Source organism: Vicugna pacos, chromosome 8, assembly GCF_048564905.1.
Source record: "Vicugna pacos chromosome 8, VicPac4, whole genome shotgun sequence".
Classification (NCBI taxonomy): Eukaryota; Metazoa; Chordata; class Mammalia; order Artiodactyla; family Camelidae; genus Vicugna; species Vicugna pacos.
The window spans coordinates 54,897,311-54,914,815 of record NC_132994.1 but is presented as its reverse complement, the minus strand read 5'-3'; the positions used below and the strand labels follow the sequence as shown (position 1 = coordinate 54,914,815).

Here is a 17,505-nt window from a genome sequence, read left to right as displayed (position 1 = left end):
TTACAACTTTGGGTACCACAACCATGAATTTTTCAGTTGAGATGATTTTACGCAAAGATTACAGTATGTTTTATAGTAAGTTCCTGTCTGTAAGCAAGAAGACAAAGTAAGACAATTAATTGAGAACGACCATAAATAACTCAAGCTGTAATTGACAAAACTGAATTCTCAATCTAAAGAAACCACTTCCTCACTGAGCTCAGCACTGAAACCATTTTGTGGTTTTAAAAAAGAGATGAGTATATTTCTATTAAAACAAACATGCAACTTCTATTACATCAGCAGAAATAAGCTATTCATTTGGCATCTCAAACAGAGCTACACCACAGATTTGTACAGTGCTTTCCAAATCAGGCTGATCGACTAGACTCCACTGCCGTGATTAAAAAATATACCCCTCAGAGGTATCCGATTCAGTAGGACTAAGATGAAGGACAGAATTCTCCTGTTTTTTCAGCTCCCCCAATAATTCTGATGGTTAGCCAGGTTTCAGGACCACTGGACTAGTATGTTATTACACAACCAGGCATTCCAGATTTTACCTGGAGCAAGTTACTCGAAAACTCTGTTCTCAGAGTTTTAGTTCTCAGATATATGCTATTTACTCTTACAGAACATACGTGTGCAAATGCCATTCAGATGTCCCTTAAATATGCCCTGTTCTTTCCACAACGTCTTGTTGCTTCCCATGACTCACCTTTTAACTCTTAATTGTTCAGAAGGTAGCAGTTTAAACACTGTCTCCTCAGGAAATCTTTCCTGACCAGCCAACTTTGGCAAACTCAAGGATCCTTGGTTACATTTTCAAAGAATTCTGAGCAATACATTAATAATAAGAGGTACCATTCACAGAGCCCTTACCTTTTGCTTATACTAACTCACTTAATCTTCTAGAAAACTCTATGACACATGTATTATTATCACCCTTATTTTTTATTTTTTTAATGGAGATTTTGGGGAGTGAACCCTGGACCTCATGCATGCTAAGCATGTACTTACTCTACCAGTGAGCTATACCTACCCACCCCTCCATCATCCTTATTTTTGAAATGAGGAGTGAAGAGACAGAGACTGAGTAGCACGACCAAATTCAGGTAACAGTGGTGAACACGGCATCTGATTGCAGGGACAAGGAGTCTGGAGCTAGACTCCCTGCAGTCAGATGCCGCATTCAACCCCTGAAGCTTCAGCGCTTACCCCAACTTGGACTGTATCACAAACCCACTTCCCATAGCGGAAGAAAAACTTTAAATCTTTTCAATTTTAGTAAGTGGGTTAATATTGGAAAATCATTATGAAGAAATAGTTCAGGAAAATGTCAAATGCTTGATAAATAAACCCTCTAATAAGCTTCCAGAACCATAAAAGCCAGCAGAAAATGGCTTTAATGTATTCAATTTTTTTAAAGGAACATAGGTTATAGCTTAGAGGTCAAGTGCTTGCTTTTTGTTGAATCCCTTTCTGATTTATTTTAAGCCTTGAATGTGCAGACAATTCAGTTAATGTTGGCCCCCTAGAACATATGCACCTATGTCCGGATAACCAGGATTCTCAGATTCCATATGCAGTTTGGGTACCATGCTCTCTCCCATTTCCCCTTCCCAACTGCAGGAGCTAAGCCAGGCCCATGCCAATCAACACATTACAGCCTCCTCTGCCAGGCACAGTGATTAGTTTAGGAACATCCACACGGGCCATCAGAGCTGATGAGAGAAGAGGAAACTTTTCTAGACGTCTGAAAAGGAATCTCTCACTTTTTCCTACTGGACAGAAACAAGAAAGGATGTAGAGGGTGGAGCTACTGCCATCTTGCTGTCACCTGGTACCTGATACTAAACCAACTTAACAGAACACAGAACAAAAACCAAGAACATTCTTTGAGCTCTACATGCAGGCAGGTGTACACAGCCAGATGTAATTCTGGACATTTCAACCATGTGAGCAAATAAGTTATCTTCTTCCTTAAGGCAGTGTGGGTCAGAATTTCTCTCACTTTCAACCAAAGACATCCTGGCTGATATGACCACTATTTACATTTCTTTCTCATATAACACATGAAGGTAATGTCATTAAACAGTCATTTTTTCCATTAAAGCAAATGGACATTCTGTTGATAAAAGACTTTTTATATACTCTCTATTTATAAAGTACAGAGAGTTAAGTTTTGTGATCATACTGTTAACTCTCTAGACACAATTAATCTTTTTCTGCTATTCAGTCTCAAGCACTGAATATTCTACATATAACATCCAGAGTAAATATTATGTATACCAGGCTACACAAAAGGCCAATGAAAGACAAAGAGGTATGTATGACTCAGCCCAAATAAAGGGCTACTATAAACAATTCTGCCTGACATTTAAATAAATGCAGCTGCTATCAGTTCATGGTTTTGTCACTATCAGATTTTACATTTGGTCATGGTCATTAAAAGAACAATTAAAAATAAATGAAGACAATGTTAGGATTTTAAATAATAATACAAATTAACAAAATTACATACAATAGTAAGGTAAAGGAATTTTTAAAAATCTATCAGTAATTCAAGGAGTTTTACTTACTGACAGTTTTCCAAATATGTAAAATTATACTCCTTATTAATTCCAGCTTATTATGAATGCTGCCAATTAGAACTCCCAGCAGACATGGCTTCATGTTTCACTAGAAGGGAAGTATGTTTCAGTTCATTCAGAAGATGGATCTATTCCATACGACTAATTCCTTCCAGGTTTGAAATGAATCCTTTGAAACTGTAGGATATACGGCCAAACTGTAGGATAAAAGGCCCTAAGAAAATGATGCTAATGTCAAACTAATTTATATCCTTACAAGAATTTTAATTGAACCTGTACTAATAGTCTCTGTATTAGGGCTCTTTACCAATTGTAGAATTATAACCATTATGCTGAACTGCAGTCATCTTACAGATTTGATTCACTATCAACATGAAACACATTAGCATTTACCTAAATTAAAAGCATAATAATGACTAACGCAAGTTATATATGCAGGCAAAAGGGTTAGTTAATTTAAACGAGTGTATTAATATTGCTATCATTTACTTAATATACACCCAGGCTTATGGTCAGCTGTGCCACAGAAAAATTGAAAAAGAAGAAATTTAAGCTTGGAAAAGGAAATATGACAAGGAAAATATATTACTAGCTCCATCTTTAAAGACTTGATATATTTTGAAAAAGATTTTATTCAGATTATGGATCAAAAAACTATGACTTACACAACTTAGAAATTATAAAAATAATAGTAATAATTTTATAAGTGTATCTTTCTTCATTCTAGAAAACAATGCTATTAAATTCTAACCAGTGAACAAAACATTTTGTGAATTAACTGAACCTCTATACACTGAAGTTACTATTATTCACCATTATCCTAGGATCTAAAAAAGTTGCTTAATCATTAAAAAATGGACATATTTGTCTGTTCACAATATACCTGAAGGTTTCCACGTCTGAGTTTCTCCAACCTCATAATAGTTCAGAACTCAGGGACATCTGGTCATTTTTAATTTTTAGAATTAAAAAACATAATAAACAAATGGAAAGGATTTCTGTGACATTCGATTTCCAGTGGAACTCACTCAACATAACTCAATCTCAGGGCACTGATAGAGTTTATTCACAAGAAAGGAACAACTATCCTACCGACTGCTGGTCTTCAGATGTTGGGGAACTAAACAAGGAGACAACACAGGAAGCACTCCCCACTCCCCTGCTACTGTCTTCTCTCCTTCCCTAAGCAACCAGACTGTGCAAAAAAGCTTCCATTCCTTGATCACTCCTTAAGACTTACACCTGGGGTCAGCAAACATTTTCTGTAAAGGGCTCAACAGTCAGTATTACTGGTTTTGAGTGCCATTCTGTCTCAGTCATAACTACTCAACTCTGCCACTAGTGTGATAACAGCTATAGACAGACAATATGCAAATGTATGGGCATGACTGTGTTCCAATAAAACTTTATTTACACAAACTTTCAGTGGGTCATTTTGATTTGAGGGCAGTAGTTTGCCAGCTTGTGCTCTATTCTAAAGTTGCTTCTATTTGGTCTTTCCTGGGTGCTCTGATTTACTGCAGTGGCTTTAGTTTCCATTTATGAGCCAGTAACACAATTTTTACTCATAAGGCCTGATTTCTCAGCTCCAAACTCAACCTGTTCTTGACAACCCCATACGTGTGTCCCACAGGTTCAATGTACTCTATAACAAAGTCTTCTCTTTCAAACGTATTCCTTATCTCGGTTATGACATTACCATCCCTGAATTTGTCCTTGCTAGGAATCTAGGACTTATTCTTCACTCATCCCTCTCTCACCTTTCACATCTTATAAAATCATCTCAAAATATCACTCAAAGCAGCCTACTTTCTTCCGTCCCTTCTGCCACCATCCTTATCCATGCCTTCATCTCTCTCTAAATTGGCCTCCCTGCATCCACTCCAGCTCACCTCCAAACTGCTCTCCACATGACAGCCAAAGTGAGTCTTTAAAAATGCAAGCACAATCATATCACCTCCGGCTTAAACCTCTTCAATGCCATCCCACTGTCCACAGGATAAAATCTAGACTCTTGAATCCAGCCGGCAAGGTGTGATCTGAGCCCCTGCCCGTGATCCCAACCTCATTTTTGCTACCCTTTCCTCTTAGACAACAGCCCCTCTGGCCCTCTTCCAGTTTCTCAAATGCATCAGGTTCTTACTTTTGAATATCCTGTTCTCTCTGCCTGGAATTTTCTCTCTTGTTATGCTACCCAAGACCTTTCACTTCTCACTGAGCCAACTCCTTATTCATCTTAAATGAAAGCCAGAAACCTCAGATCAAGCAAAAAATTAAGTTTTGACTACCAAAACATTTCAGTGCTTATACAGTAAAAACTAAAATTAAATAAATAGGTTAAAAGACAGAAAAAGTGGGAAAATATTTGTAACAGATTTAAGAGACAGAAAACTAATTCCTAAATATAAAAAGAGCTCATACATCAATACAGAAAAACAACAACAAAGAGCTCACAGCAGAAAAAATGGGCCGAAGACATGAACATAACGACTCACAAAAGAACTGTGGTACCCAACTGACATACAGAAAGTATTCACTACCCCTAGTAATCAAATATGTAAATCAGAATAACAATTAGATCTCACTTTTCACTCATCAAATTGGCAAACATCTAAAAGATTGAGGAGACACATCTGTTTACCATTTCAAGGTTCGAACCTTAAAATAACTGTCACCTTGACACGATCAGAATTCTCATTATCAGAATAAACTGGCATCACGGAGACTGGGAAGGCTGCTGTTATTATTCTGTCTAATCTATAAGGTGTTGCTGCCCTGAAATAAATACATTTGAAAATAATTAGTGTCACACTGATTTATGTGTACATTTCCCCCAAATGGTCTAACTTAGTAATTCCTCACACTGGAATGCCCTGAGCAGACATCAGTTTCTCCTTCCTAGTACATGTCTCTGGAGGCAGGTGACAGTGGCCCAAGGAAGCAGCCTACAAGAGGATCTGTGCCCCTGCCCACCTTTGTCCGATTTCTACACTTGTTACAGCACTAATGGCACTCCATACATTACGCAAATTATATAGTAGAAAAGTGAAGCAATATATATTAAAGAATTAGAGCATTCAGGAAGAAAACAGTATTCAGAACGCTTTCTTTAGCCAAAAGTTTACCGGCAGTATATTAAATAAAAGAAACACGCTGCACCTCTTTTTCCATGTTAGATTTGTTTTAATTTCATAAACCTAAATATACAAGTTCATATGTATAGTTCATAATATATAGTTGGTGGATGTTCTTTTTCCATCAAGTTTATTTAAAACTATAGTCTAAGAATTCTTTCTGAATGGTAGTATGATTCACTTAATTCAGCTAGTAGTGGAATATGGCTACTAAGAAATAATATGGCTATAATAACAACGTTTTCAATGAGGAAAATAAATCTGAGACAAGAGATTTTCTGACTCAAAAATCCCAAAATCATTGTCCTGTACAAAATTCAACAACAGCAAAGGTTTTATAGCTATAAGCATGTAAAACTTAACATCACTAAGCAAATTCAGCCTTTGAAGACATCTGACATTTTCCCTCAAGAGATCCCATTAATATTTCTAATTTTTGTACATATATTCTGGAAAAAGCATAAGAGTTTTTATGAGGAATACAAGAAAATGTTAACAGTGGTTCCACAGGAGGGGAAGGAGTACTCACTTTTTATTTGGCACATTTCTGTGTTGTTTGAATTTCCGTACCATGTATACGGTTAAATAGGAATAATTTGCGATATTATTTCTGTTTTTACTTCATAAATTTATTTTGAAAGTTATAAAAACAGCAAGAAATAAAGAGTGCTGACATTATTTTGTCAATCACCACAAATATTTATGATTAATTAACACGGGTTACACATTCTTATAACTGTTACGCAGATTTAGCAACCTCTGTTCTGATAAACAAACCAAAGACAAAGCAATTTAAGCAAAGCAGCTCAGTGGCTAATAAAAAGAACTAGACTGGTTTCCAGCTCTGAAAGACTGGTAACTGGTTATGATCTGCCCAAGACAGGGCATTAATCATTAATTAATCATAATTAAACCACACTTGTTCATTAATAGTCATGCTTGTAAAATTCACATTATGAAAAGTCATGGGGTGGCAGATATTACAACATCACTAAGAATTAATATCCCATATTCTTAACCACGTGAATGTAACTCTGAATGCCTTCCTACAGTGTCCCCACTGGAAATGAGTCTACTTTCTAACCACAGGCAGAAAGGGAGCACTCTCCTTGCTGACTCAGCTTCTTCCCCCCATCACCCTCTGGGAGGACCCCACCACTGAACCTGTTGGTGTAAAGTCAGGACAACAGAAGGGTGACAGGCTAGACTGGTGGAAAGAAAAGGTAAAAGGGTTAACGTGCAAGGGCTCTGAAGGCAGAGCTGCAGGGTGTAGAAGAAGGCAAAGCGACAAGGAGCAGCCAGGGGTAGGTGAAGACGAGGACAGCTATTTAAATGACCATTTGGCAGGAAGACCAGGCTGCTTTAAATGGCACCACCGAGAAACTTAGCAAAGTTTCTCTACCAATCATATATGAGTTAGATTGTTCAGATAATACATGATTTTTGAATCGGCCAATACACCAAATTTGTAAATCTTTATGCAAACAGTACAAAGTGTAATTTTTAAATTTCTATAAAATGACTTTACAAAAAAAATAGACATATAAATATAAGTATCTACTTTATCTTAGAATTACTGACATAAATCAAAAGCAAACAGTAAGAAAAGAAGATCATATCAAACACATTCTTGCTATGGCTTAGTGGCAAAGAACTAAAGAGAACATCCCTAAAAAGATAGTAAATATCGAGCAAAGGTGGTTGACTATGTGCTAGACATTTTACGTGTTTCCTTATTTCACCCTCACAACAACCCCATAAATTAGACATTCGTAGGCCCACATCACTGAAGAGAAAACTCATCACATCACCTTGAGGCCCTGAGGCCCCACAACCAGCCACTGAAGAGAGTTTCCAAATTCAATCAAGTCTAATGCCAAAGCCCTCACTCTGTCCCTTACCTCTTTGTACCACATCTCTAATCTCACCAAAAAGGAACATATTAAATCAAGTGGTCATAACTAATAAAAAGTAAACCGGGCCTGACTAATTCTTGTCCAGTGGTTGGGAAACAATGAAATTGTCTAAGGAGTACAAGCAGGAATGTAGTCTTTTCTCCTTCGAATTTAAGGTACACAGCGCCACCTACTGGGGAAAGAAAGGCCACCATTCCTTACAAATAAGGCTTCAGGTAAATCACTTACCTGAAGCTGAAGCAAAACAACCAGGGATGTGGGGAGACCAGATTGTGCTATAAATGACACTTTCGTGGCCTCTAAAGGTGCACAGAGAGTTTCCAACGGTTGGATCCCACTAAAAATAAATGAATAGATCAAGAACTTAACAGAGGTAAATTCAAATTTATGCCTTTATATATATAATATATATATATCATATATATGTATTTATATACATACACACACAATATACATATATATATGTCAAGGAATTATTTAAAGTCTATTTTTATATGAAGTAAGATGGTACTTAAGGGGCCAAAATAATTAATGCTGAGCTAATTATTAGTTTAAAAGCTAAAAGATTAGAAAATTTAAAATTCTAATAAATGCTTTAGTATATTTTGAAAGAAAATTCGCTGTCTAACTGAAAAGCTACAGAAGTATGTTCTAGAAAAGAAAAAACTTCAGTGGAGGCTTTGGGAAGGAAGTATTTGGTTTTTAATACGACAATGCTGACATACCAGCTTGACAGTTTGATCCCATGAGCCAGACACCACAAGCTGTTCACCTCTGGTCTGGCTCCAGTCAACACTGTACACCTAAAAACATTTTAAAGCGTTATTTAGAAAGCCAGAGAGCATCAAGTTCAATATTATATTTTATCTGTTTATAACAGTGATAGTCAGTTAGAACAGCTAGTTCACTGCATTGAAACATTAAATAAATCCTATAAATCTCAACGTGATGTCTGAGCAAGGGAAAGGTCTTCTTGCCCATTCCTCCAGACTCATCCCTAGCAGCTAAGGCTCCATTCAACCTTAGAATTCCACAGAAAATTTCCAAACCATCTTTGCTAAAACAAATTATATATATTTTTCAACCTACTGACAAATCACTGTTTGCAGTGCCCTGAAGAAATGTCAGAGCAGATTAGCAAGTTAGTAATCTAAAAAAGCTTGCGAGGTCAGTGTTTAGCAGAAGGCATTAAAATTCAATTAATAACCCTCTCTGGCCTTTCTAAGAAAAAGCTTACAGAAACGAGATGATCCTTTCAGATCTCTTGGTAAACAGCTTTAGTTATCCAATGCTGCTCTCAGTAAACCACTTCAAATGAATTCTCTGAAAATGTATGGAAGTATTTTAAATTCTGTTATTTTATACAACAGATTTATATACAGATCACTACTGTAAGCTAAGTTCAACAAAATATGTGCAATAAGTAGTCCTGCCATGGACCTGAGCGTATGCCATTAAATGTGATCAGCCAGCAGGCTATTTTGAATCTAAAAACTATAACTACTGCATTTGTGTAGGAAGTATGAGAGTCTGGGGTTTGTTGTGGCTTCACTGTGGGTTACCTGTTCTCCGCAGCCTAGTGTTACGTCTAGCTGCAGAGATTGAAGCCTGTTGAAGCCTGAGTTTAAAATAAAAAAATCAGTAATACTGATTCTGTCTACTTAAAAATTATGACAGTTTGTTCATCAGAGTTTTTTTGCATTAATTTTGATTTTTTAAAAAAAATATTGCATTGAGATTATCTTGACTACTAAGTTTGGGGGTCCGCTATAAATGATGTACCCACAGTGAGTGCTTCAGTAACCCCACCCAAGTCCCAACCCTGCCACTGCCCATATTCCTACAAAAGAGAGAAGAACAGCTGGAACACTAAAGAAATCACAATCCAGCAACAGAGAGCAGCTCATAAAGTACATAGAAGGGTCAGCAAAATCCAAAGAGCTGCTGCGGCCACCTGTCACTTATGGATGTAAAAAGACAGGTTTGGAAGCAATCAATCTTGAGACCTAAAGAGCTTGATTTTATCCTCTAGGACAGGACTTAGCAAACTTCTTCTGTAAAGGGCCATGTAAATATTTTAGGTTTATGGGCCATTTGTCTCTGTCACAGCTAATAAATTCAGTCTTGTAGACCACAAAAAGTAACCACAGAGGATGCTTAATAAATAGGCATAGCTGTGTACCAATAAAACTTTATTTACAAATCAGACAGTGGGCTGGGTTTGGATCTGACCCACAAGTAGTAATGGGCCAGTGAGTTGATGTGAACAGTCCAAAATAACCACAATAGGAAATCTTTACTGTGTTGAGCACCTACTGTATGCTAGCTATTGTCATAATTAGTTTAGCTCATTTAATCTTCATTTCTATGAAGTAGATACTGTGCCAAGGCCCAAACTGGTTAAGTAATTTGTCCAAATTCCCAAAGCTAGTAAGTTGCAGAGCTGAAATCTGAACCAGGGCAGCCTAATCACAGAGTTCACCCTTAATCACTCTGCTAGGCTATCTCTACAACATGCTGTGTGAAGGCACTTTTGAAATGGTCATTTTCAGTGATCTTGGGCTTCGATATTAAGGGAATAAAACCCTGCCCGTGTTGCTACTGCCCTTCACTGGCGCACTATGTGGGCCAATTCCATTTTCTTTCTATGAATTATCCATATGCAAGAACTTAAAGCCTCTACCCACTTGCTGAACTCCCGCTCATCAGTCAAGACTCGGTCCATTTACATCCTTTATGGAATAAGCTCCTGCCAAACCCCTCAAACATCGAGGAGTTAGATGCTTCCTTCTGTGCATTGGACAGTATCTTCACCTACTTCTAGTTCAGCATTTACCAAATTTTACTAAATTTAATGTTAAATAACTGCCATCCCTGCTAGAGCTTGGAAGATCATCATAAACAAAACCGTCTTGTTTATGCTCAATGCAACAGAAAGGGCACTCAATAAATGTGAATTAAAGTGATTTAACCAACCAAATTTATCGTCACAACCTGCACTGCTGCCAAGTAGTTATAAAGAGCTGCTGCTTTCATTTTAGAGGATAACTGAACAAATGCAGCTAAAAACTAACAGCATCAGCTCAGATTCCTCTGCCTCTGTACATTTCCAACGGGACGCAGGTCTTGAAACCTGACAACTTCTCATCTTTTAAAACTGCAAGAGCCCTAATGAAAACAAAAGACAGGAGGTAAGAAAACTGTGCTGATGACCATGCTGCTGCCAGCTGTCCTATCTGCCACACAACATTAGTGGTGTTACTGGGAAGCATTAGGACAAAAACTAAGCATAGGACACACATGGTGAGGTTAAAAGTGGGATAATAAAGGCGACTCAGTAAATAATTTATTTTCGTTTTAACGTGTTTAAAATACTAGGACATGGGAAAGTAACTAATAGTATAAGCCAGGATATTGTGTTTAAAACAGAAAAAAAAAAACTGTAGACCATAAGTACAAAAGCATAGTAGGATGGAAAACTCCGCTTGATGCCCAGAAGAGAAGGATCCTAGCAGGGCCTTGAGGGCTGGCTAAAATGTCAACAGCAGAAAGCAGAGGTGTAAACAGTGACCAGAAGTTCCCCCAAAGACACAAACGGGGACATAAAGCACCCTAGGAATTCGGACTAGTGAATGCTGCAAGATAACACCAAGGTTTTGTGCCCGGGGACTGTCAGTGATGGTGGCATGAACAAAACTGGAAGACTGGAGGAAGGGAGATAATGTGTAATTTTAGACACAGTGAGTTTGAGGTGACAGCCTGATAGTCAAGTGGAAATGTCTAGTAAGAACAGGGTTTGGGCATTAACCTCAAGCCCTGAAAAAAGTTTATAGACAGATGTTTGGGAGACAGCCAAAAAGGGATGACTGGATTCCATAATCCCAACTTCAAGTCAACTCACTAATCTACTCAATAAATATATATTAAGCACCTACTATGAACAAGGCATGGGGAGGGAGGGTATAATGTTAGACAAGGCAGATAAAGTCCTAGCCTTCAGGGATTACATACTCCAGCAAGGGAAGATAGGCTGTAACTAAATAAATACATAATTTCTGGTTGTAATTCTTTAAAAAAAAAACTACAAAGAAAAATAAAACAAAGACTAGAAAACAATAAAGTGGTCCGGGAAGAACAGAGACCTGAGTGCAGTAAAAGAGACAACCCCGCAGATCTGAGAGGAAAGGGACAAGCAAAGAAGGACCCTGCAGCAAGAAACAAGCCTGTGATGTTGGAGGAACAGCAAGGTCAGTTAGGAGGAACAAGGCCACAAAGGACTGCAATTATGAGTTTGTATATAATTTCTTGAAGAGGCTAACTATCAGCCCTAAACTACCACCTAGATTATAGCATCTTTCTAGTTGCTCTCCTCATCCACTCTTGCTCACCTCCAACCCATTATTCAGAATGGATAAAAAATAACCTTTATAAAAACACAAATTGATGTCACTCTCCTGTAGAAAGCCCTTCAGTGGTTCATACCACGCGGCTCCTACAACTTACCATCTTCACTCAATACTGAGATTTGGCCATGCTGTTGCTTATTACCCAAAGGTCAAAATCATGCAAAATTACGCATGACTCAGGAGTGCACAGATACGCATAAAACTAAAAGGAAAAACAAAGAAAATATAAATAGAAAATTCAGGATAATGGTTGCTCCTGAGAAGAAGGAAAAAAGGAGGAAGAAGGATAAAAATCAGAAAAAAGGAGACAGAGGAAGGACAGAATCAGTAACCAGGGGCTCCAAGGGTCCAGCTAATGTTTTATTTCTTAGGCTAGATGATGAATATGTAAGTGTTCATTATCTACTTTTAATGTCATATATATTTTATATGCAGGAAATATTTCATAGTAGATTTTTTTAATCTTCAATTTCTTTCCACTGATCTGAGCACAACAGTCAAAATGCTAACTGCCCCAAGCACACAGGCTCGGTCCTTCCCCCTCAACCAAGCACTTTCTTTTGCCTCAAACCCTGTGCTCTGACCTCTCCACCAGAATAGTTAATTCCACTGTCCCTTCAGGCTCAAGGATGCCCTCCCAGTCCAGTCCCCAGACAGGATCCTCCCCTCTCCTTGCACTCTGTACAATCCCAGCACTTAACCACATTCTAAGTTAGCCAACCAATGGCTTAAGCCTCTCTCCCCAAGAGAGGGCCAGGACCCTGCCTGACTTGTTCATCTTCTCTGCTCAGTCCCCTGCAGACAGCAGAGCTAATCAAAGTTTTTGGAATGAATGAAGGGAAACAAATCTGAATGGAAAGCACAACTCACATTACCCTACTCTTCCATCTCTTCTCCATTCCCCACTTCTCCCTTCGCTCCCACTCAAATAGAGGGCATGGCAAGCAGTTAAATTAAATATAAAAAGAAGAGAGCCGTGCAGCTATGCTTTAAAAGCAGGGTCCTCTAAAGGCCTGTCTTATGAAATGACTCTTGGCAGTGGTGAAGAAAATTAATTGGGAAACTGCAAAAAGGAAAAAAAAAAACACTGAACAATATTTTGTGCTGCCTAATGAAACCTGAACCTCATCAAAACCACAGTGTGAGAGGACAAATTTTATTACTGGATCCAATTCCCAAAGAGCTCATTTTTAATCTATTGTACAGTACTGCCCTTTCTAAGTTGGTCTATTTAATTAAAAATCATCAAATAAAAACTATGTCCAGAATGTTCATACTTATCTATATCAATACAAAGGAAAGGGACACTGACTTTAATTACTGAGCAATTAGAAAGGGGTATGTATTTCTTTTAACGTGAAACTTAAATTAAAATTTTTTTCACTATAGATATTTTTAAATGCATATAAGAGTAGAGAGACTAGCATAATAAATTCCCAGGTATCCATCACATACTTTCCATAATTATCAATATTTTGCTGATCTTGTTTCATCTGTTCCATTACTGACTGAATGAATGACTGGAGTATTTTTATGGTAGACTATTTCACTCACAACTACTGCAGGAGATACAGATTTTTTTTTCTTACAAGGTCATTTTCAAACCTTAGATTAACAATTGTTCCTTAATATCACCTAATATTCAGTTCATATTCATATTTCCCTGACTGTCTCAAAAACATCTTTTTACAGTTAATCTAAATCAGGATCCAAACAAAATCCATATTTTATTCTTTACTTAGCTATTACATCTCTTAAGTCTTTTCTAATCTAGGAAAGTCCCCCTCCATACCTTAATTTTCCTGCCTCATTTTCCACCAATGACATTTATTTGTTGAAGAAACAAAGTTATAATTTGGTCCTTTGAAATGTTCTATATTCCTATTTGGGCTAATTATTTCCTTTTTCCTACCCTTCCTATTTTCTTTAAATTGGAAATTAGATCTAGGGACTTGATTCAAATCAGTTCAATCTTTTTTTAAACTTCCTATTGTGTATAATTTCTGGTTGATCTGCTTTTAGTGGTCCTAAGATTGTACAGAAGACATATCAATCTTCAATTAATGGTTTTAACATCTGTGGATAACTCTTGTCTACAGTCATTATTTCATTAGGGGCAAACTAAATGGTGATTTTCTAATTTCGTCATTTCTTCTGCATTTCTTAGGTAGAATTCTATTATAAGAAGTTTTGCACATCAACCATTAGATTATTCCACAGTTGAAATTCATATAGGAAATGCAGGATAAATGCCTGACTCTACCTTTATTTATCAATTTTCAGCATGAGTTGGTAATCCTAGTAATCTTCAGTGGTGACCAGTTTTTTTTTAATCATTACAATTCCACATAATGAGTTAAAATATACATATAAATGTGTGTCTCTGTGTATGTGTTTATAGTGTCTCAGTACATTGTTATCATTCTTTTTAATGTTCAGATTGCCCCATTATTAGCCAAGGAGAACCTCTTCAGGTTGTCCGTTCAAAACATTTGACATAAACCCAGTGGTCTGTCATAACTTTCAAGGTTTCTGACGCAGGAAGATGTCTAGGATTCATCTTGTATATTTCCTGCCCAGTCCTGGAATCAACTATTTTCCCAGAGATCCCTGTTCCTTTTAGTGGGAAATGGCATTTAGAAACCATAATCTGGACACTAGGGATAGTCTCTATCATTGAGCTGTTGTTCCTTCTACGTCTTTAGAGTCCAAAGAACTAGGAAAAATGTCATTTTTTAAGACAGAGAAAAATAAACCACAAGTTTATATAGATATATTCCATTCAATTTTAAGATTTAATGCTTCTACTAAATTTCTTTATTCTCATGTCATTTTTTTCTTACACTAAAACTTTTGGTTTCCAATGATGTAATTACTGATGTGCTCTACTCTATAATATGCATATGAGAGTTTCAAAATAATAATACTGATTTTTCTGAATGCAGATTTTTTGCCATTCTTTTTGTTTCTCAGTCATATCACATTAAGGATGTACAATCACAATACTTTTCTTTTAAAGTCACTTGAAATAATTATTTTCAATATTTGGATATGGCACCAATTTGATATACCACTATAATTTGTTTTTGTTTGCTTTCAATGTTTTGCTTTTTTCTTTTCTATTCAAATTGTGATTTTTAGTTCTGTAAAATATTTCAATTGTTCCAATCTCAAAACTGTAACACAAATTATATTTGTAAAGATCTTGTTTCTATCTCTGTCCCTTATTCCCTGCTTTCCTCCCTAATCTCTTTAGAGGCAATCATTTTTATTAGGTTTTGAGTTATCTTTCATTCTTTCCTTTTGAAATATATAAATACATTATGTAAATACATCTAAATGTATATATATGTGCTTGTATTCCTCCCTGCCTTGAAAAAATGTAAATTCTACATATATTTATATCTACATAAATAGCTCTGCTAATAATTCCACTTATAAGACCTACACTAAGTATATGAAAGAAAGACTACAGATGTAGTAGCAGTAGTCATGCATGAAAGTCATTCTCTACCTGAATATATTCCATTACTGGTTCCATCTATTAAAAACTATCATTTTTTCTTCTTTAAAAAAAAGTTTTTAAAGCTCTGAGGTTAAACGAATTTGAGCAACCACTTTGCAAGGTAAATCAAATCATTCCTTTTATTAAATGTTTTAAGTCTACATTTTAAACCTGCACACCCCCCTCAAACAGCAGATAATATGCACATCAAAGTCTTTAGAATCAACATGCCTGTTAAGTTAAAGCAGTGGCTTCCAAACACTGCTGCACATTGGAATCCTCTGAGACTCTTCACATAATACTGATGCCTGGCTGCAACCCCTAAATGTTGTGAACTGGGCATAAAGATTTTTATAAGCTCCCTAGATGATTCTAATATGTAGCAAATTTGGGAACCACTGAGTTAAGAAAAGCAATTGTCCACTTTTTTTTCATTTTAAATACTAGAAGTTCAAATATCTAAATTATGGTCCAGCCCTGCCTAACATCTGACAAAGCAGACTAAGAGGAAAATGGGTAATACTTATCCATCCGTGTCTGTTCTGCTGTCTGCCCACAATGTGTGGCCCAAAATGTACACAGTCAATCAGTCTCCTGTAGGTTCAAAGCATAAAGTCCAACTCCCAGCCAGACATTCTAGGCCCATCAGAATATGTCCCACCTTTCCCGCCTCATCTCCCACCATCCATCACACACTCTATGCTCCAGTCCCACCAAAGGACTGTGGTGGCCTGCAGACATCATTCTCTTTCACAGATCTGCACCTCTGCAGACGCTCTTCTCCATCAGAAATGCTCTTCTCAATCAGAATCGCCCTTTTCCCTTTGGGCTGCCTGGCTAACTCCTGCTAATTGCCTAAGCCTCAGCTCAAATAGCACTTCTTTTGTGATAGTCCTTGTTTCCCTTCTCTGTGTACCTTCTACACACCTCTTTTCAACATTCACCACATTGTATTAAACGGTTTGTCCCAGATCTACTACCAGACATCAGCACCTGAGTTTTATTCATATTTGCATCTTCAGCGACTAGCACATGCCTGCATACCATGCACCAGTATAGCCAGGTCTAGCTCTTTTAATACAAGTTCAAACTTTAAAATACAAAACCAAATGAAACCAAACAAAACTGGATGCTTTGAAACAGGATTGAAAAATCAATGAGAGATATTACAACCAATTGATAGTAAAACACAAAAAAAGGGAAAATTGATTCAACTGACAGGTAACTAGAAACTATTTTTCTCTACAATCACAATTTTAGGGGGGAAATTTTAAACTGCTATTTTAAATTATAATAGTATTACTGCAGTAACCTATTCCAGAATGAATGGCTGAGCATGATTCAATATGTGAAAGGAAATATATCAAGTTCAATTGTGTCTTGCTTTTGTTAAAAAAAGAAGAAAGAAGGGAAAGGGAAGGGAGGAAAAGGAAGTAAGGAGGAAGGAAAGAGAGGAGGGAAGGAAGGAGGCAGAAAGAAAAAGAATCCCTTTGGCTGACAAATCTGCAAAAAATTTTCAACAAATTGATAAGCCTTACTATTTTTTAAAATTTTAACTAATTTTTAAAAATTGTAACCAGCACACTGAGAATCAGATATTGAAATGAATATTAAATTGAGCTTGCCATCTTTAAAGTCACTTTTAACTCAACAGCACGCTCAATGCTGTAAGCCATGGAGGACAGAAACAAACCTCTCCATTCACTCTCTCTTTTTTCTTCTTCTACCTGAACCATCTTAAAATTTCCTCTTCTTCCATTACTATCACGTGTTCAGAGGCAGGCTAAGCTAAAGGCATTCTGCGGGGCTCAAAAGACATGACTGCCTTTGCAGTTAAACAATACAGAGAAGAATCCGATTTCTGCTGTGATGCTAAGGTGAGAAAGCATGCAAAGGGAAAATGTCCATGCTTCCCTTTTTTTTTTTTCATTTCATCAAGACCTTCATTCCTTAAAGCCTATAATATATCTA

At 36.9% G+C, this 17,505-nt stretch overlaps 1 protein-coding gene across 1 annotated transcript in view; it reads right to left on the bottom strand.

The window, feature by feature from the left end:
• PEX7 (peroxisomal biogenesis factor 7) overlaps positions 1-17,505 on the bottom strand; it is a 73,052-nt gene that overhangs the window by 50,295 nt on the left and 5,252 nt on the right. The window contains exons 4-5 of the mRNA XM_072965911.1: positions 8,349-8,426; positions 7,852-7,960 (exon numbers count right to left, since the gene is read on the bottom strand). Coding sequence (XP_072822012.1) covers positions 7,852-7,960; positions 8,349-8,426 — 187 coding nt within the window. The remainder of the gene's footprint in view (positions 1-7,851; positions 7,961-8,348; positions 8,427-17,505) is intronic.